This window comes from Mustelus asterias, chromosome 5 (assembly GCF_964213995.1).
Source record: "Mustelus asterias chromosome 5, sMusAst1.hap1.1, whole genome shotgun sequence".
NCBI lineage: Eukaryota > Metazoa > Chordata > Chondrichthyes > Carcharhiniformes > Triakidae > Mustelus > Mustelus asterias.
Genome location: NC_135805.1, coordinates 90,757,088 through 90,778,598, shown reverse-complemented (window position 1 = coordinate 90,778,598; position 21,511 = coordinate 90,757,088). Strand labels below are relative to the sequence as shown.

Here is a 21,511-nt window from a genome sequence, read left to right as displayed (position 1 = left end):
CTAAGTGCTAAACGGGTAAAAAAAAACGGGAGAGCAAAAGTCTCATTTATTTGGGTGAGTTTGAAAATGCAATCTTAAGGCACTTAGTAAAAAAAATCAGGATGTGATTCTCACCAGCAGGGGGCATGGTGGAGCCGAAACTCGCCAGGGAAGTTGGCTGCTGAGCTCCGGGGCGCCATTGCGCAGGCGCCTCATCTCCCATTGTACTGGAAGATCTGTTGCCACCCCCACCCCCCCCCCCCCCCCCCCCACTCCCCTCACAGACATTGTGACCATTGGTGGGGACCATACGTGATTCTCACTGGGGGAAACCTCAGCCAACAAGGTGGTTAAGGTAAATGAGCCCAGGTGATAGTGTCTGGGATTCGTTAATGACATTTAAATTATGCCATTAATATTTAAATTGGCTTTAGTTCCTTTCTGGGCACGAAACCAATTTCGCCGGCAAAACACTACCAGTCAATTAAGGGAGGTGAAAAACCGGAGACAAACCTGATTTTCTGCCTCCTATCCAATCTTACCACCTCACCTCACCAAAAGTCAGGCAGGATGAGGTCATAAGATTGCACCCGAAGTGGCATAATAGCTAGAAAACCGGGGTGATCCGTGCCGGTCTGTCCAGAGTGGGACGGACCGCAATCCTCCCATAATTAGTCATTTTTTGGGACATCGGTGAGTTGTGTGCCGGTTCTGGAACAAAGGGCCTAAACACACCAGTCGGCCCAGCTGCAAAGTGATTGGGCACCATTATGAAAAGGCGCCGCAATCTCTCACAGTTCACTGGAAGACCCCCTTCCTCCCCCACAGACACCGGGACCACACCCCCCCCAATTCTTCAGCGGCATGTTTCCCCAACCCCTCCCCAACATAGATTGTCGGCATCGGGGCATGGAGACCCTCCCAATCGGTCCTTCTTCATGACCCCCGACATGCTTTCCCCCCCCCCTTTAAGACCCCCAACATGCCACCCCGTCATGACTCTCAATGGACACTAACAGGGTGCCAATTGGCACTGCCAAATGGGCATTGTCCAGCTATGTCCCTGACCACCTGGGGGTTCAATGACCTCCAAGCCCCCCCGGCATGGTCATCGTGCCTGGTCTCCATTATTGGAGTTTTAGGCCCACACTCAATTTTCTGGGATCGGCACAATCTGCACCAGATGCAGCGAAGCCAGAAAATCGCCCCCAACTTCTTTTTTGTCACAACTATAGGCTCGCAATATAACGGCAGCACTTGATTAAATACTAAATACTTTTTCTTCATGTAAAATTGAGTTAATAGATACCTTGAATTGCAGCAGAATCACCAAATCAATGTCCCTAATTTCTCATTTCCTATGTTTGAACTACAGTGCTTACAGTCATTTGTTTTAATTCTTGGTCATTCATTTATCAAATTTCAGCGGGAAAACCTGATGAGTCGTGTTTTTGTTCTGTTTTACCTGCCCATTTAGGCCACAGAGTTGCACCCAGCTGACATCAATGGCAAAGCAGATCCATACATTGTCATTAAGCTGGGCAAGACGGAAATCAGAGACAAGGAGAACTACATCTCCAAACAACTCAATCCTGTCTTTGGCAAGTAAGTCCAGCAAGTACGGAGGAAGATATTCAGTGTTCCAGATAACAAGACCATAAGTCCATTCTTAAGAAGTTAAGCATTTGAGCAGTTTTATGATTTTGTCACACACAGGACCTGATGCTGTCACTTCATTAAGAAATCATTGATATTTGAGTGGGATGTTTTGGATAGTTCTGTCAAAAAGCCAGGGGAGAAATAAGAGGTTAAATAGCCTCTTCTTGTGCCAGGTGCTGCTGCGGCAATAATCCAGCCATTAAAACTAGAGCTTTTTCAGAGAAAACAATGACTATGGCAGCTGGAGCATAGCTCAGATCAAACAATTTCTATCTTGTTACTCAACACAGAAAATTCTAATCCTGAGGGTGGGCTGGGGTTATTTCTGTCACTTTATTACAACAGTTTTGGGGCCTCTGAGGAATATTTCTGTGCTAGTCCATGAATCCTTGATAATCCCTGGGGAACCTGCACCTGTTGAAATCAGGCAGAAATTCTGTAATCAATTCAGGCTTCAAATTGAGTCTTTCCACACCTTCCTGTCAGAGACTGTCAGTCAACTCTGTTCATCATTGGCCAGAACATACCTCTGGCTCCCCCTCTTGACATGACTGCAGAATGGCACACCAACTTTCCGCCTTTTACACTGAGAATCGCTTTTCCCCAGTGTAGAATCGACTCAGTTCCCAAGGGATGTGGGACAGGGCCCCGGCAGAAGCAAAACAGTGGGACATAGTTCCGCCTTATCATACTTCCAACAGCAAGACTCCAGAGTTTGTACCCTAGGATCCCTAAATAGATATTAAGGATTATGGTTTCATTTACATAAAGGAATTTGTTTTGTACCAGGCAATTATTATCCAAAAACTGGGAACTCTGATGATCATTTGTTACTTCAGTCAGTTACATCACATGATTTTATCTGCTGAAACAGGTCTTTTGATATTGAAGTCACATTCCCAATGGAGTCCATGCTGACAGTGGCTATATTTGACTGGGATTTAGTGGGTACAGATGATCTAATTGGAGAAACCAAACTGGACTTGGAAAATCGCTACTACAGCAAACACAGAGCAACATGTGGCATTGCACAGCAATATTCTCTGTGAGTAATTTAACATTTCATTTCATTAACATATTAATGTGCTTCTGTACTGGGATCACCTGCAGAGTAATCAGAGCAGTCCAACAACAATAAGAACAACAATTTATATTTATATGGCACCTTTAATGTAATAAAGTGTCCCAGGAATATTATAAAACAAAACATGACACTGAGCCACACTAGGAGATATTAGATCAGATGACCGAATGTTTGGTCAAAGAGTTTTAAGAAGTGTCTTAAAGGAGGTAGCGAGGCTGAGAGGTGCTTTCGGGCTTGGCAAGCAAAGACACGGCAGCCCAGATGGAGGAATTACAAACAGGGATGCACAAGAAGGCAGAATCAGAGAGACGCAGATATCCTGGAAGGTTGTTGGGCGGGAGGAGATTACAGAGATAGGGAGGGGCAAGGCCATGAAGTGATCTGAAAATAAGTATGATGCAAAGATAATACTTTGGTGTTCCCAGTGTACACAATGGGCTGGAAGTGGTGAAGCTCAGGATGTTCTTCCATGAGATCGAGAGGGGAAAAGGAGCAGCAAGTGAAGGGGTGGAATGAGACAGAGTGGCACTGTGATGGCACATACTGGGCCCAGGAGTGACGGAGAATAAGATTCAAGGGTTAAATGTGTGGCTCAAAGATTAGTGTGGGAGACATTCATGGAACACTGATACCTGCACTGGGGAAAGTGAGAGCTATACCGTTCGGTCAACCTTCACCTGAACTGTGCTGGGACCAGCATTCTGGTGAGTCATATAACTAAGGCAATACGGAGGCCTGAAAACTAACTAGCAGAGCTAAGGGATTAAGTGTGGGAAGATGCAATAATTTAAGGACCTAAGCCAAGGCAAGAGAGCAAAGGGAGCAACCAGGGGAATGATAATCAGAGTGTGGCAGGGCAGAACAGAACACGCAAACACTGAGTTAGCCAGCAGATAAAGCTGGAGGTTGCAAACAAAGTAAAAGGACAGAACTAATAGCTTTGTATCTAAATTATCATAGCATTCATAACAAAATGGGTGAATTAACAGCTCGAATATAAATAAATATGTACAATTTGAGTCATTACAAAGACATAGCTGCAAGATGACAAGGGCAGAGATCTGAGTTGTCAAAGGTAAATGGCATTTCAGAAGGAAGGGAAGCTAGGAAAAGGTCAAGGGGAAGCTCTGCTAATTAAACATGATATTAATATATTAAAGAAGGGTGACCTTAGTTCTAAAGATCAAGATTCAGTTTGGGTAGAGATACAAAATAGTGAAGATGGAAAGTCACTTTTGGGAGTATATAGACCCTCCAACAGTAATCACATTCAGGACAGGGTATTCCATTCCAATACTCTTCCCGCTCCTGGTGATGCACTAAGGCAGACTTTCATCTGTTTCCATAGAAAGTAATTCCTGAAACAGGTCACTAGTCTGTCGCCGGGTGCTTATAACTTGAGAGGTGCCACTCCACATCAAGCATGGCTAACCAGGAATCGGTCCCGCTGTTACTGCCAGCCATTGGCAACCTGCTTGGCTGTGTTATGAACTTGTTCATCAATTCCTGGGCTTGGACTCAAACCTGGAGTATCTGGCTCAAAGGCAGGAATGCCACCCACTGCGCCACAAGTCCTGGGGACAAGGTATACAGGAGGAAGTAATGGAGGCTTGTGACAAAGGAACAGTGATAATCATGCGTGATTTTAACCTACATGTAGATTGGACAAACCAGATTTGCAAAGAAAGGCAGGAAGATGAGTTTATTGAGTGTTTTCAGGACAGTTTCTTCAAGCAGCAAGTTCTGCAGCCAACCAGAGAACAGGCTATTCTGGTAATGTGCAATGAGACTTGATTAATGAATGACCTTATAGTCAAAGACGCCCTTAGGTAGCAGTGATCATAACATGATTGAATTTTGCATTCAGTCTGAGGGTGAGTAGAGTGAGTTGAAGACTAGTACTTTAAACTTAAATAACTTAAATTAATAAATGAGGGCATGGAGACAAATTTGGCTAAAGTTTACTGAAAGTTCGGCTGAGGGATAAGTCAGTTAGAGATTCAGTGGCAGACATTTAAGGAGATATTTCATAACACTCAGCAAAGATACATTCCAATGAGAAAGAAAAACTGTAGTGCAGGACACAACATACCCATGGCCAGCTAAAGAAATTAAAGATTGAATCAAGTTGAAAGAATATCCACAAATGAGAAGATTGGACAGAATATAAAAAAGAGCAAAAAATGATGAGATTAATAAGGAGGGAGAAATTAGTGTAAGAATGAAAGCTATCTCGAAATGTACAGGTGATTAAAAAGAAAATAGAAACTTAGGTGAGTGCAGGTTTTCTAGAGAGTGAGGCTGAGGATTAATAATATGGGACAACCAGGCCTGGGGCACATCATCAGCAAGAGACTCGGTAGAGTCCTGGGCGCTAGCATTCTTCTGAATGCCAGTTCACTGGGACATCCCTGCCTCCAGTCGCTGTGGATCTTCAGCTGTAAGGTGCTCACCAATGATTGCCCCAGAATCCTGCCTACTTAGTGACCCCCACCGACATGCCGGGTGTGGGTGACAGGTGTGACCCCTCTTCAAAAGTGTGATTAGAAAAGTCCCCCTCTGAGCTGCTAGAGTCCAGTGGGTCAAGGGCGCACGAGGATGGTCCGGCCTGTTCCACTGGTCAGTCTGCAAGAGAAGGGACATGGCATCAATACATTACAAGGAATACAGAGGGAACATTGATTACTCACTTGAGACTTGAGGAATGAAAGCATCTTTTTGAGGATTCCCATGTTTCTCTACTGCCCCCACTTCACCAGCAGCACAGGCATGCTCTTCCTCCTCCCCAGCCAGGTTGAAGACTCGTTCCTCAAAACATGTATGGTTCTCAGCTTGGGCATGACTCCAGCTGGCTGCACTTGCTCACGGCTGTTGTGGTTGAGTTTTTCCTGCAATGGCACAGAGAGGTAGAGTATAGGTGGGAGTGTTGACATTTAAGATGGTGATGAGGTATGGGAGGCGTGGAAATTGGGTGGGAGCTGGAATGTGAGGAGCATATCAGCTACAGGGGGAACATGGTGATTGTGGGAGGGAGGGGGGACCTGGTGCCTGGTATTGGCAAAGGCCAAGATGGCTGAGTGAGAAAAAGAATTGGATGCGAGGAGTGTGCGAGGGGATCCAGCAAGAGACTTGGGGTTAGTTCACTTACCCTGGCTGAGTGAAGAAGATCATTCATCATCTTCGGACATTGCTGCCCTATCCTCTTCTGGAGTGGGCTTGCACTGCCCAGGGGTATGACTGCATTCCAGTGGGGGTGGTGGCCCTGCTGGAAGGCCATCTCCTGGGGTGGGATTAGAGTGTGTCCTGTCTCTGCTCCATTCCATCCAGCATCCTGGTGAGGGCCTTCTTGCCTGCTATCCCAGGCAGTCGTTGTAGAACAAATGCTGGGGAGCCATTTATATGGAGCTGCCCAGTGCCTGCAGCAGTTAAGTCATTGAGGGGTGGGTGAATCAGAGGGAACACTTTGCAGGAGCAGTGTGAAACTCATGGGCATAAAAATTATTACTAATGAGGCATAAGATTCGGCCTGAAAACATGCCGGCACTGTCAGCAGGAATCACTCCGTTTTTTCGTGCCGGAACCAACACACGTTTTTTGGTAAGATTTTGCCCAGTAGATGCATTGGTTTTCATTTCCAAAGCTCCCTAGATTCTGGAAAGGTCCCATGAGAATGGAAAATAGTCATAGAGTCATAGAGGTTTACAGCATGGAAATAGGCCCTTCGGCCCAACTTGTCCATGCCACCCCTTTTTTTTAAAACCCCTAAGCTAGTCCCAATTGTCCACATTTGGCCCATATACCTTTATAACCATCTTACCCATGTAACTGCCTAAATGCTTTTTAAAAGACAAAATTGTACCCGCCTCTACTATTACCTCTGGCAGCTTGTTCCAGACACTCACCACCCTCTGTGTGAAAAAATTGCCCCTCTGGACACTTTTGTATCTTTCCCCTCTCACCTTAAAACTATGCCCTCTAGTTTTAGACTCCCCTACCTTTGGGACTTTCTAGCTGATCAATGGCTGTCATTATTTTATAGCCCTCTATACGATCACCCCTAAGCTTCCTACGCTCCAGAGAAAAAGGTCCTAGTCTATTAAGCCTCTCCTTATAACTCAAACCATCAAGTCCCGGTAGCATCCTAGTAAATCTCTTCTGTACGCTTTCTAGTTTGATAATATCCTTTCTATAATAGGGTGACCAGAATTGCACACAGTATTCCAAGTGTGGTCTTACCAATGTCTTGTACATCTTCAACAATACGTCCCAACTCCTGTATTCAATGTTTTAACCAATGAAACCAAGCATGCCGAATGCCTCCTTCATCATTCTGTCCACCTGTGACTCCACTTTCAAGGAGCTATGAACATGTACCCCTAGATCTCTTTGTTCTGTAACTCTCCCCAACATCCTACCATTAACTGAGTAAGTTAACCTGTCCTGGTTCAGTTTACCAAAATGCATCACCTCACATTTATCTAGATTAAACTCTATCTGCCATTTGTCAGCCCATTGGCCCAATTGATCAAGATCCCATTGCAATCCGAGATAACCTTCTTCACTGTCCACTATTCTACCAATCTTGGTGTCATCTGCAAACTTACCAACCACGCCTCCTATATTCTCATCCAAATCATTAATATAAATGACAAATAACAGTGGACCCAGCACCGATCCCTGAGGCGCACCACTGGTCACAGGTCTCCAGTTTGAAAAACAACCCTCTACAACCACCCTCTGTCCTCTGCAAGCCAGGTTTGTATCCATTTAGCTATCTCACCCTGGATCCTGTGAGATTTAACCTTATGCAACAACCTACCATGCGGTACCTTGTCAAAGGCCTTGCTAAAGTCCATGTAGACAACATCAACTGCACTGCCCTCATCTACCTTCTTGGTTACCCCTTCAAAAAACTCAATCAAATTTGTGAGATATGATTTTCCACTCACAAAGCCATGCTGACTGTCCCTAATCAGTCCTTGCGTCTCTAAATGCCTGTAGATCCTGTCTCTCAAAATGCCTTCCAACAACTTTCCCACCACAGATGTGAGGCTCACTGGCCTGTAGTTCCCAGGCTTTTCCCTGCAGCCCTTTTTAAACAAAGGCACAACATTTGCCACCCTCCAATCTTCAGGCACCTCACCTGTGACTATTGATGATTCAAACATCTCTGCTAGGGACCCGCAATTTCCTCCCTAGCCTCCCACAATGTCCTGGGAGACACCTCATCAGGTCCTCATCAGATTTATCACCTCATCAGATTTATCTACCTTGATAAAACTCCTCTGTTCAAGAAAGAAGGGAGACTGGATTGAGGAAATGACAGGCCTGTTAGCTTAGCATCTGTCATTGAGAAAATGTTGGCATCTCCTATTAAGGATGTTCTAGCTGTGAACATCTCAATGCAATCAGGCAGAGTTAACATGGTTTTGTGAACGGGAAAACGTATTTGACTAATTTATTAGAGTTATTTGAGAAAGTAATAGGCAATATGGATAAAGAGAACCTGTGAATGTGCTGTACTTAGTTTTCCAGAAGACATTTGACAATGCTCCATATCAAAGATTGCTACACAACATAAGAGCTCATGGTGTAGGGGGTATCATATTACCGTGGATAGAGGATTGGTTAACTAACAGAAAACAGAGTGTAGACATAAATAGGTCATGTTCAGTTTGGCAGAATGCAATGGATGGAGTGTCACATGAATCTGTGCTGGGGCCTCAACGATTTACAATCTATATTAATAACTTGGATAAAGGGACTTGATGTATAGTTGCTAAGTTTGCTGGTGATACAGAAATAGATAGAAAGTGGGTTATGAAGTGGACATAAGTAGTTTGAAAAGGGATATACATCACATAAGTGATTAGGCAAAAAATTGGCAAATGGAATATATATTGTGGGTAAATGTGAACTTGCCCACTTTAGCAGGAAGAATAGAAATGCACCATATTATCTAAATAAAGAGAGATTGCAGAACTCTGAGCTATGGAGAGTGTCCTGGTACATGAATCACTAAAAGTTAATGTGCAAGATCAGCAGTGATTAGGAAGGCAAATTGAATATTTTTGTTTATTAGAAAGGGAATGAAATTTCAAAGTAAGAATACTTTGCTACAGTTGTATGGATATTAGTGAAACCCATATCTGGAGTACAGTGTCCAGTTTTGATCTCCTTATTTAAAGAAGGACAGAATTGCATTGGAACCAGTTCAAAAGAGGTTCATTCGACTGATCCCTGGGATGAGAGTGTCATCTCAGGACAAAACTGTTGGGTGTGTTTCCATTGGAGTTTAGAAGAATGACAGGTGATCTTATTGAAACATAATCCTGAGGGGATTTGACAGGCTGGATGTTGAGAGATTGTTTCCCCATGTGGGTGAGAACTAAGGGACACTGTTTAAAAATAAGGGCTCTCCACCTTTAATACAGAGGTGAGGAGATTTTTTTGATGAGTCAGTGGAACCCTCCTCATGGAGAGTAGTAAAGGCAAGGTCATAGAATATTTTTAAGGCAGAGGTGGATAGTTTCTTGGGCAACAAAGGTTGAAAATGATTTGGAAGTAGGCAGGAAAGTGGCGTTAAGGCCACAATCAGATTAGTCATCATCTTATTGAATGGCAGAGCAGACCCGATGGGCTGAATAGCCCATTCCTGCTGCTAATCCAAATGTTTATATATATCTATATTTGTATGTGTTATGTATGCGGGGCGTAGCCCCTTTATGAGAACAGGTCAGGTTAGCCAGGGTGTGGGGTGACCTGCCTTGGAAACCACTCTTCCAACCACTTGAGGGCTGGAGTGTGAGGAATGCAGTTCTTCAATAAACTGTATTGTTCCTGTGGCTTGCCTTTGGTGTGACTTCTTTGGAGCTACCTCCCCGGTAGTCTCAGACTTTACAGTATGTTTTAACCTATGAACTGGGACTCCCTCAGTGGTCATTCCAAATGGGCATTGGGAATGACAATTTTTCATTGGAACAATGTGGAGCATGTTTAAAGTTAAGAAGTGAAAAACTAGCACAGTATGAAGCAGACGTCTCCTGTAGTTGCAGAGTCAAGGACAAGGGGTCATATATGCAAGATTAAAGCTAAAAATTTAGAATAGTGGGAAGATGTTACATCTTTACGCAGGTAATTATACAGCTGTGAAAGTAATTTTTGTGGTTAATGGTTGCAGCTGGGGCTATGTCTGCCAACGTTAAAGTTAGGATTGGGATAGGTGGATTGTTTGGGTTTTGAAATGCAACAGTATTACATGTCCTATTTAACTTGCTGTAGTCATGTGACCTCTGGCATGAGGGAAGTATTGTAAGCTGCCACCTTATAATCAATTCAATAAAGACTGTCACGGAGAAAGACACTAAGAAGCCTTTGTTGTCTTTGAACATGAAACATGATGATCAGAATTGGATTTAAAATTGTTTAAAAACTCTGGAACTGCTACAGAGAAGTCACAGCTCAGAAAGGAACATGGAAATGAAATCTGCACAAGGAAAAATGAAGATAAACCAAACAAAGGCTGCAGATAAAATACTGAATGAGTTAACTAGGCTGCAGTAAACTTTCCCTTCCCAGCTCCTGTCAGTGAGAGATGATGGCTGGAATTTTACCGGCCCGTCCGCCCTGGAATCGGGAAGGGCGAGGCTCACAGAAGGGAATTCCCCGTTGGCCTCGGGCGGGATTTTATGAGCCTCGCCTGAACGAGGTTGTAAAATCCCGGCCGATATCTGGTAGAACTGGCAGTTTTTCAAATTGTAATGGCAAAATTACAATCTGCCAACAGACTTAATTAACAAGCCAGAACCAATAAGAATTCCACACTTCTAACACTGCTGGGGAAGAACTGCTACAAATTATATTCTGCCCTAAATCCATCTGATGAAGAAAGGATGACAATGGGCCCTATTTTACCATTTTGTTTCTAAGTGCTGGACGGACTGGGAGTGTTTCAGGTCTGACTTTTAGACCTGTTCTCAAGCGCCCCCATACACACTCTGCCTGAAAAAATATCAGCAGTTCCAAATCACCCTGCACAGGCCTGTGGGCGGGGCTTAATGCATCTGAAATCCTGCAGCTCCGATCGGCGCCTCCAACCACCATGTGCAGAAAAATAATGATAGAATGCGGCTCCCCTTCCACATTGCTCCCAGGCTGGATAATGCCTCCCCCTGGCCCCCACAGATATTGCCCCACCCCCCCACAACATTACTGACCCCCTTATCCCCCCACCACCTCCCGCCACCCAGACTGATCGTGGGCCCCTCCCTGCCTTCCCCCCCACTGATCTCAGGCAGAGTGGCAGCGAACCCCCCCCCCCCCCCCCACCGATCTCGAGCAGAGAGCTGTCGGACCCACCTACCCCCCCCCCACTGATCTCAAGCAGAGATCCATCGGATCCACCCCCCCTCCCCCTCTGCCACCCACTGATCTCAAGCAGAGAGCCGCCGGACATTCAGGACATACCTCCTTACTAACTGGAGCTCCCAAATCGGACTTTTGTGGAGCATGTCTGTTTCACGCCGAGCATGGTGGTAAAGGGGGAAGTGCCAGTAAGGTTGGGTGTGCAGTCCATTAAGTCAATTTAAATGGCCGTCGCGCGTGTTTCAGGCGCGGTCCCGATCATAGCCATTTTTGGACCTTGGTAAGGGGGGAACCAGCATGGAGGTGGGCACAAATCGTGCTACTCGCATCATACTTTATCAAGTTTCACGCCTGAAAACAGGCGCAACTTGATAGTAAAATTGGGCCCTGTGACTCTGAATGCCTTGTATACACATTTTTAATCCTGAGTGCACATAACTTATAAAGACCATGTATTCAATGTTCGAGCTCAAGGGGATAAATGGCCTATGTGACTGTGGTAACACAGCTTGCAGAGTCATGTGAATTTGGACAGCTAAAATATGATCTGATTTAAGATACAATACTCTTAGGTATACAAGTACCCCTCAGCGAGAAAAAGAGGAGATGCTAAGAGGCCAGAATTAGAACAGATACCTTGGAGAGTTGAGGCTAGAGGAGATAAGGGGAAGCAAGGCCATGGACATATTTGAAAATAAGAATGAGATTTTTAAAATCAAGCTGTTGCTTAATCAGGAAACAATGTAGGCCAGCAAACACTGAGGTGATGGGTGAAGGTTAGGACACAGGCGGCAAGCCAGGAGAGCCTTGGAAAAGCCAACACATAAGATAGCCAAGACATTGATGAGGGTTTCAACAGCAAATAAGCTGAGGCAGGGGTGGAGCCGGCTATGTTACAGAAGTAGGAATAGGTGGATTTGTGTTCAGAAGCTCATCTTGGGTAAATATGGCACCAAGGTTACGAACAGCCTGGTTCAGCCTAGAGAATTTCAGGGGAGAGGAATGGAGCCGATGGCTAGGGCAAGAAGTTTGCGGTGCAGATCGAAAGCAATGAATTCTGTCTTCCCAGTGTTTAATCAGAAGAAATTCCTACTCACCCTGTACTGAATGACAAACAAATAGTCTAACAATTTAGACATTTTAATCCAGGATTTTTATTTAATTAACCAAATTTCAGTTCCTCAGCTGCTGGGGTATGATTTGAACACTTGTCTCCAGATTGTTCGTACAAGTTTATGGATTATTAGTCTAAAATATTATCACTATACTATCATACAAATTGGAGAGTGTGCAGTCAACCACTTCAAAGGCTGCAGACATGCTGAGAAGGATGAGGGGAGATAGTTTGACTTTATCAGAGCCATACAGGATGTAACTTGTGACTTTGATAAGAGCTGTTTCCATACTGTGGTAGGGGCAAAAACCTGATTAAGGGATTCAAACATTGAGGAAAGATGAGTTTGGGTTTGAATTTGCAAGGCAACAGCATGTAAAGGATTCTGGTACGAAAGGGAGGTTACTGATTGGACAGGGTTTACAAAGAGTATTGTTTCTTGAGAGGGATGCAGGATGACAGATTTGGGGGCTGGAGCTACAGAACCTGAAGAGAGAGAGCAATTAACAATACCGCTTAACATGGGAGGCAGGGAGGGAAGTAGGGCCATCAAAGCTTTAGTGGAAATAGGCTTGAGAGAGCAGAAAGAACACTAAAGTGTAAGCTCCCCACAGGGATGCAGTCTCACGCCAGTGTTAAATAAGTCCAGCCCAAAGAACACATTATGAACTATAGAAGTTTTGTAGTCGATAATAAAATATGCCATCAGGTTAGGTTACTGAGATCAGGACAGCTACAAAACTGTGGGCGGAATTTTACCAGCACATCCGCCCATGGTTCATACAATCCTGCCCGAGGCCAAGGGAGAATGCCATTCTCCAAACCTCGCCCTTCCTTGGAATTGGGGCGGACATGCTGGTAAAATTCCCTTCTTTGTCTTCAGTTGGTTAAATTCTATAGATTTTGCACATTAGGCTGGCAAAGTTTACTGATGTGTTGTCCCTGTACACAGTCATGGATACAATATGTGGAGAGATCCTGTGAAACCTACACAGTTGCTAACCAAACTCTGTAAAGAAGGCAAAGTAGATGGACCTCACTTTGGACCAGGAGGAAGAGTGAAAGTCGCAAACAGAATCTTTACAGGGCCAACAGAGATCGAGGATGAAAATGGTATGGAAGTAATTGTTTTGTCATTGAACTACTTGTGCCCTATCAAAGGCATTTTTGTTCTATCCCTCCCACTGCACACCCCCATCCCCCATCCCCATGTTCTACAGTTTCTTAGAAGTTGTTCATCTCCAGCATCTTAATGTCAACCAGAAACACTGCGCAGATCTTTGCTGGTCAGGTGGGCAGCCCAATACAAGGAGGGTATATGTGACACTGGCATGCATGGGTGGCTGGCAGGACCTCCCCCTGAACTTTATGGGTAGCAACCAAATGTGGCTGCCGCCAGAGCTGCTGTTTTATTCAGACGGCCGACAGCTTAGTGTCCTCAGCAGAGCCACCAGTGGCCATTGCTGAGGAAGGCTATCTTCAGCAGATAGGGAAATAAAATTCAAACCTTTGAAGGGTTGAGTGCTGGGGAAACCGCTACAGCCAAAGGGACTGCCTTCCTTGCCCATCACAGCGTGTTTCCTTTAAAACACCTTCCCACAGTACCCCACCCTCACCCCACCCTCATCCCCCCTTCCAACCCACATCTGGGCTGCTGCTGGGAGGCCACCTCCATTCAGCTGAAGCCTTTGTCACAAAGTGGGGAGTAGTTGACAACATTGGAAGATATATGGTCCTTAAGGTGATATTTTCAAATGCAAATTGGCTGTTTGTCCAATACTGCTATCAGTAAAATTCCCCAATGACTGGATATAGTCAGGGAGCTGATCTGACATAGCTCTCTGTGATTTTACCAGCAGCAAGCTGCCCCCACCAGCACCCTCCCCCCCCCCAACCTTACCCTGCCAGCAGTAAAATTCACCCCATTACTTCTGTTTCTCTTTCCACAGATGCTACCTGACCTACTGAGTGTGTCCAGCATTTTCTGTTCTCCTGCAAGATTTCCAACACCTGCAGCTTTGCTTTTGTATTTTGAGAATTGTGATGATATGAATCATATATAATATTTAACATATAATTCCAGAAATTGTTCCTTGGGTAAATAGTGTATTAATGTTTAAGACATTGTTCTAAATTTCTCATACTGCTGCTTTAGCAGAGCTGCTAATTATTTATTTTAAAATAAGAGGAGCAAATACTTTTGCTCCTCTACTAAAATAATGAAGGAAGGATCTGTGTGCCATTACAGTAAGTATTCACACTCTAGTCCATTTGCGTTACATTTCAGCCTTATGAAATTTAAAGCTTTCATAATCCATTTTATAAACATACAAACATATGAAATAGGAGCAGAAGTAGGCCATTCAGCCCCTTGAGCCCACTTCACCATTTAATAAAATTGCGGTTATGTTTGTGTTTTGAATTCCACATCCCCATCGAACCCCGATAACCTTAGAATCTTGTTAGGCAAGGGAATCAATCTACCTTCACCTTAAAAATATTCAATATTCTCCACTGCAAAGAGTTCCAAAGTTGCACAACCTTCCAAGAGAACAAAATTCTCCTCACATCTGTCTTAAAAGGGCAACCTCTAATTTTCAAACAGTACCATTTGGTTCTGAACTCACCCACAAGAGGAAACATCCTTTCAATGTTCACCTTGTCAATATCGCTCAGAGTCACCTCTCACTCTTCAGAACTCTAGTGAAAACAGGCCCAGCCTGTCCAACCTTTCCTCAGAAAACAAACCGCTCATTCCCCAGGTATCAATTTAGTAAACCTCCTCTGAACCACCCCCTACACATTTACATTTTTCCTTAAATAAAGAGATCAAAACTGCACACAGTATTTGAGATGTGGGCCGCGATTCTCCCATTGCAGCCTGCCACTTTTCTGGCAGATCCGGCCGGGGGACGTGCGTCTGCGGCCTTGAACGGGGATTTGCGCATGCGCTGGAAACACATGCGCATCTCCCAGAGCCGGCGAACAGTTGCCAGCCAGACCACACTGGAAACCGGCGGGAAAGCAGCTAAGTAATTTAAATCTGTTTTTAATCTATTTTAAATACGAATTTTGGTTAATTATCAGGACCTTTCAGGTCCTGATCAAATCTCTCACCCCGCCAGGAGTTGTTCATTCCGGCGGGGTTCAGTCTAGCTCCCCAAGTTCGGGGAGCTAGCGGGAGACCCCACCAGAATGAAGGGGGGCAATTGGGGCCTCCCAGGGGGGGTCAGGTGGCAGGGGGTGGTGCCCCCAGGAATGGGCACCCTGGCAGTGCCAGTCTGTGTCCCCTGGAATTGCCCAAGGGGCAAAGTGCCTATGCCCAGGGGGCACCTTGGCACTGCCGATTGGGCATCAGGCAGTGCCAAGGGGACAGGGCCTGTTATGGGCTGGGCCTAGGTGTGATTGGTGGGGGTGTCCCACTGCCACTGTGCATAGGGATCGGCCTGGGATGGAGGTAGGGCAGCGATTAGGGCAGGCTGAGGGGAGGTCTGCCGGGGGGGTGGGGGGGGGCTGCCTCCAGGGAAGTCTGACCCCAGGGGGGGTCTGCCAGGGTGAGGGGGATCACCACTGCTGGGGAGTGGGATCGGGGCACTCTGGGACGGTGGGGGGGGGGGGAGGAGGGGCTGGCCTGGGAATTGTTGTGGGAGCCGCGATCGGGCCATGGGAGGGGCTGGAGGGACAGCACTGTGGGGGGCCCAGGCTGGCCAGCGATCGGGGAGTCTGACAGATCGGAACCACTGCACATGCGTAGAGTTCCAGAACTGTCAGACTCTGGCACGAATAGGCCCCGCCCCCTGGGTTTTTAATGAGATTCCCAACTGGGACCTCTGCAGTGCACAGAGGCGGAGATTCAGGTGGGAAGCTGAACTGACAGATCAGACGGGATTTAGAACAGTTTTGCCGCCAATTCTGCACTTTTGGGAGAATCGCCCCTGTGGTCCCTCAGCAATGCTGTGTATAACTGAAGTATAACATCCTTACATTTATGTTCAATTCTTCTCATAATAAAGGCTGGCATTCCATTAACCTTCTTAATTACTTGCTATACCAGAATATTATCTTTTTGTGACTCGTGCGCCAGAATATCCAGATCCCTCTGCACCTCGGAATTCTGCAGCTGTTCTCCATTTAAATAACGCTCTATTTCTTTATTCTTCCTGCCAAAATGAACAACTTCACATTTTCCCAAATTATACTCCGTCTGCCAGATTTTTGCCTACTCAAATTATCTGTATCTGTCTGCAACCTTCTTGCATCCTCTTCACAACATACTTTCCTACCTATCTTTGTGTTATCTGCAAATTTGGCTATCATGCCTTCACTTCCTTCATCTAAGTCATGATGTAAATTTTTAAAAGTTCAGACCCCATCACAGATCATTACTTGTAACATCCTGCCAACCGGACACAGACCTATTGATGCATACTCTTTATTTCTGCCAGCTCACCAATGTTTTATCCACACTGATATGTTACACTACGAACTTTTATTTTCCACAATAGTCTTTGATGTGGCACCTTATCAGATGCATTCTGGAAATCCAAGTATTAATTTTAATTTGCTATCCTATTAGTGTGTTATTTTACCTCTGGTTACAATATAGATTATTTTGACATAGTGGTGTAAACATAAGCATGGAAGGGTGTGGAGTTTCTGGAGCTTTTTTCTGTTTTGTACACACAAAAATGTTTTCATTCTGGAAATTTTATCATTTTTTTTCAAATACATCAATGTATGTTCAGTTATCCTAATATGTGCAGCAGCCAGCTGAGGCTCGTCACCAGCATTGCAGCTTCATCCTGGAGAATATTCACGACTAAAGTTTGGAAATGTAGTCAGCCTAATTTGACTGATCTTTTTCATTTCTCCTAATCAGGCACAAAGAAAGAGACTGACGAGCATTTGTCCCTGATTGTTCTACACCACTGGGAGGGTGTGCCACGAGTCGGCTGCAAGTTGGTTCCTGAACATGTGGAAACCAGGCCTCTGCTAAACCCTGAGAAACCAGGCATTGAGCAGGTACAGAAAACAAGGCATGAAGATGGTGCTGGGGGGAAAAAAACTGGCTGAGATAATAAATGTGCTCCCAGCAGGGATCTTGTCTATCAAGAATACGTTTCAAAAATTGGAGGGCCATAGACTACTATTTTCTAATCAGAATGGGTTGGAAAATTGTGAACAGCATACATTCATATTTCAGTTCCATACTGTCTGGACCATGGATAATGTAGCGAAATTTGATTCCTATTTAAGACTAATTTTAGCTCAGTCATTCAGGAATCTAAACCTAACATGAAACCTAGCTGATCTCTATGCTTTAGGTCAGATTTCTTTCAGAGAAATCCCTGAGCAGTGCCTATGATTGATGCTAATTGATATTGTGAATTAATGTCCACAATAACGCCATGGAACTAGCACTACAACCATCAGACTAAAGAACAAAGCAGCAATGCTTTGTTCACGTTCATTTAGAAAGAACAAACTACTAATAATAGCATAGCCTGTATGTAAAGTTCAATCTATAACCTGTTGAATAGTAATTTTTATTAAACCAGGCCTGATCATAACAGTCTGTTCTGTATATTAAGTGATCCAACTTTGCCTTGTTACAAAGGCCGGAATTCTCTCAAAAAAATTGTAAGTGTCGAATTCGTGTGAAAACCCGAGTAATTCACATGAAAACTGGAGACTAGCGGGCCTGGAGACTTCAGTCCCAGGCCCGCTAATCACATTTAAAATATATTTAAATAAGTATTTAAATTACTTCCTGCCCACCGATTTCAGGCGCAAAGCAGACGCCACCGAAAATCTGGCAATGGGAGACGCTATCGGAGAGAGAACACATTCGCGAATCCCGTGCATCATCCGCTGTGAGATTCTCCCAGCCCGCTGTGCTAAAAAATTAGCTTAGTGGGATGGCAGAATCACAGCAAATGCTGATCTCTGTAGTAGCATCCCAATCGGAGAATAATTCATCAGTTGAGCCTGTGTTTCATTGAATTGAAAGAACAAACATTGCCAGATAGCAGTCACAATCATGATGAATTGCCCATGTGACACCAGTTAGGTTTGTACACTTTGATGTGACTGTTATCCAGGCAATGTTCGAGATTGGGGGAGCCTTTAACTGAGGAGTAATCTGCATTGATAAACAATGGACCAATAAATTTGAATACTTTCAAAATGCCGGGCTTCTCATTGTACTGTCAACATAACTCCAAAAGATATGAGGATGAAAGGCATCCTAACACGTAATTATCAAAGAATAAATAATCAAGGCTGTTTAATTCTGGACTTAGACAATGTGTCACATCATGTGAACATGGTGGGGTCTGGCTGAAGTCATAGAAGGTAACGGAATAAAAAAAATTGGGCATTTCAGTAGTTTAAGAACTTTACCAGCAAATAGTTTGGAACGTCTAAATTTTCTACCATGAGTTGTCCTAATTGATCTCTAGCCTGCTGCCTTTCCCTGCATAGAAGTTAACCCGCTCTACAAAACCGGCAGCAGCACTAAGCTGGTGGAACCCTTCTCTACCATGCATGAGAGGTGATGGCCTAGTGGTATTATCGCTAGACTATTAATCCAGAAACTCAGCTAATGTTCTGGGGGACCCAGGATCGAATCCCACCATGTCAGATGGTGGAATTTGAATTCAATAAGAAGTATCTGGAATTAAGAATCTACTGCTGACCATGAAACCATTGTCGATTGTCGGAAAAACCCATCTGGTTCACTAGTGTCCTTTAGGGAAGGAAATCTGCCATCCTTACCTGGTCTGGCCTACATGTGACTCCAGAGCCACAGCATTGTGGTTGACTCTCAACTCTGGCAATGGGAGATGCTATCGGAGAGAGAACACATTCGTGAATCCTGCGCATCACCCGCTGTGAGATTCTCCCAGCCTGAGCAAGGGCAACCAGGAATGAGCAGTAAATGCTGGCCCAGCCAGCGATGCCCATGAATGAATGAAAGAAAAGTTTCAGCTTCCTTCTATAATTCTTACTCCTGAGCTGAACAGATAAGCCACTGTAGCTTTCCTTTGGTGTGAAAAATAATGGGCAGAGGAGCTTGAGCCCAAAGAGATCGAAACAGCTCATGTTTTACTTTACCAGGAAATGTAGGAGTACTCAACCAAACCACACAAGGAAAGCTTAGACCTCCACTGCCAGGGGCCCCATTTTCCAAATGCAGGACAGCCGATCCCAACACCGGCGATTTGATGGACAATTTTGCAGTCAGGCAGACAACTTAAAGATAATTAATTTGGAATTCCCTTTTTGCACAACTTTCAGGGTCGCATTGAATTGTTCGTTGACATGTTTCCAAAGGACATGCCTGCTCCAGGAGCTCCGATTGACATAGCACCACGGAAACCAAAGAAGTAAAGTATTCTCATTATTTAGGAGTGTGCAATATAACAAATTTAACTCCATACAGCTGCTCTTTTAATGCATATTTTAATGATTCAGTGTACTTTTACAATATCTTCTTTTGTTGTTTCTGCATTAACACATTTATCTCCAGGAATGCCTAAACGTTATTTGAAAAGGAAGTCAAGGGACATCAACATTTCTATGTAACAGCTGCTCGGTGCATTACACCTGAGGGTCAATTTGAGCAGCAGACGTTTTTGCTTATTTTAATTTCTAATCATTCATAACATTCTTTAATTCCTTAGAATCTGATTCTAAATGTATCTTTCTTCAATTTGAGAGAGGTGAGCAAGAGAATCCAGGAGTAGAAGCAACACCACAGACAGTGACAGAATATGTTCATAGGTTATTTCCTCCCCAAAGAAAGCAAATCCAGTAATCAGAGGAGGAAGAAAGCATCCTCAGCACAACACAATATATTTTTTTATGTTCTAAAGACGATTGTAACCAAGTGCTTTAAAATGGGATAGGTTTCATCCAGTTAGCTTTTTCTGTTGAAACAAATATTCCCATCTCTTTAATTTAGATATTGGTATAATTAGCTTATCAAATGACAACAACATTTCTTTTGGTAGCTAGTATCATCCTGACGACCAGCTCTTAATTTCTCAAATCCTGGTTTGAATCCAAATCAAATCCAAAATAGGCGGAACATTCCCAACATTTGTCTGAGTGCCGGGCTCAGACAATGTGTATCTCTCCAGATGTACAGCTAAATTTTCACTCCAGATTTTCTGGCACTCTGAGTTCAGGACCTGGATCTATCTGGTCCTGAATCTGAGAAGAAATTTTCTCCAACAATGACTGATTTTACTCTTGACCTTCAATTAAAATTTCCACTTCATCAGTCATGTCTATCTGATAATGACTTGGATTTGAACAAGTTCGGGCACGACTTGTGTTGGACTAACTATTGATACTCTCCACATATCCAACTACCTGATTCATCAGATTAGTTTGATTCTTTCCAACTCCCTCTTCCTCATGTACCTTTGAAGGTAAACCATGATATATATGTACCAGCCTAACCTTTCCACTACCAAACATCTAATGTGTGTCAAATGCTTTCACAACTCTTCCTGGTAACAACGTCACCTGCTTAATGATGTTCTTTCACCTTCAGTTCAATCTCACTCTATCCTATCATGACTCTCATTCTACCTGGTTTGTTTGCATAGAATCATAGAATCCTACAGTGCAGAAGAAGGCCACTCGGCCCATCGAGTCTGCACCGACCTCAATCCCAACCAGACCCTTTCCCCCATAATCCCATGCATTACCCTAGCGAGTCCCTCTGATACTAAGAAGCAATTTAGCATGGCCAATCCACCTAACCTGCACGTCTTTGGACTGTGGGAGGAAACCGGAGCACCCGGAGGAAACCCACGCAGACACGGGGAGAATGTGCAAACTCCACACAGACAATGACCCAAGCCAGGAATTCAACTCGGGTCCTTGGCGCTGTGAGGCAGCAGTGCTAATCACTGTGCCACCATGCCACCCTTTGTTTTACTGACTGTGCTAAATGTGGCTCCAGCAATGAAAAGCTTATTCTAGGATGCCTTCTAAGAAACAATGTTGTTCTACCAATAGTATTATGAGGTGTGTCACGATAAATAAACAAAAATATCATCTGTTTGTGATTCAAAAACCACAAGCCATTTTTTTTTCCAATTTGTATCTAGCATTTGTTTGGCAAGGACACACCTAATAATTTGTGCGATGCACTCTGCTGCTTCATTGGAAACAGGATGATAGCGTATCACCCACGTGTGTTTTACCCAATTCATTCTCATGAACTTTATAAACTCTTCTGAACAAAACTGAGGTCTATTGTCAGACACAATTCTCTCTGGGAACCCATAAGCTGT

General features: G+C 44.3%; 1 protein-coding gene across 1 annotated transcript in view; it reads left to right on the top strand.

Moving 5' to 3' along the window:
• Positions 1-21,511, top strand: part of otofa (otoferlin a) — a 379,834-nt gene that overhangs the window by 327,637 nt on the left and 30,686 nt on the right. Inside the window, exons 38-42 of the mRNA XM_078213737.1 lie at positions 1,457-1,584; positions 2,513-2,683; positions 13,153-13,313; positions 17,080-17,222; positions 19,500-19,588. Coding sequence (XP_078069863.1) covers positions 1,457-1,584; positions 2,513-2,683; positions 13,153-13,313; positions 17,080-17,222; positions 19,500-19,588 — 692 coding nt within the window. The remainder of the gene's footprint in view (positions 1-1,456; positions 1,585-2,512; positions 2,684-13,152; positions 13,314-17,079; positions 17,223-19,499; positions 19,589-21,511) is intronic.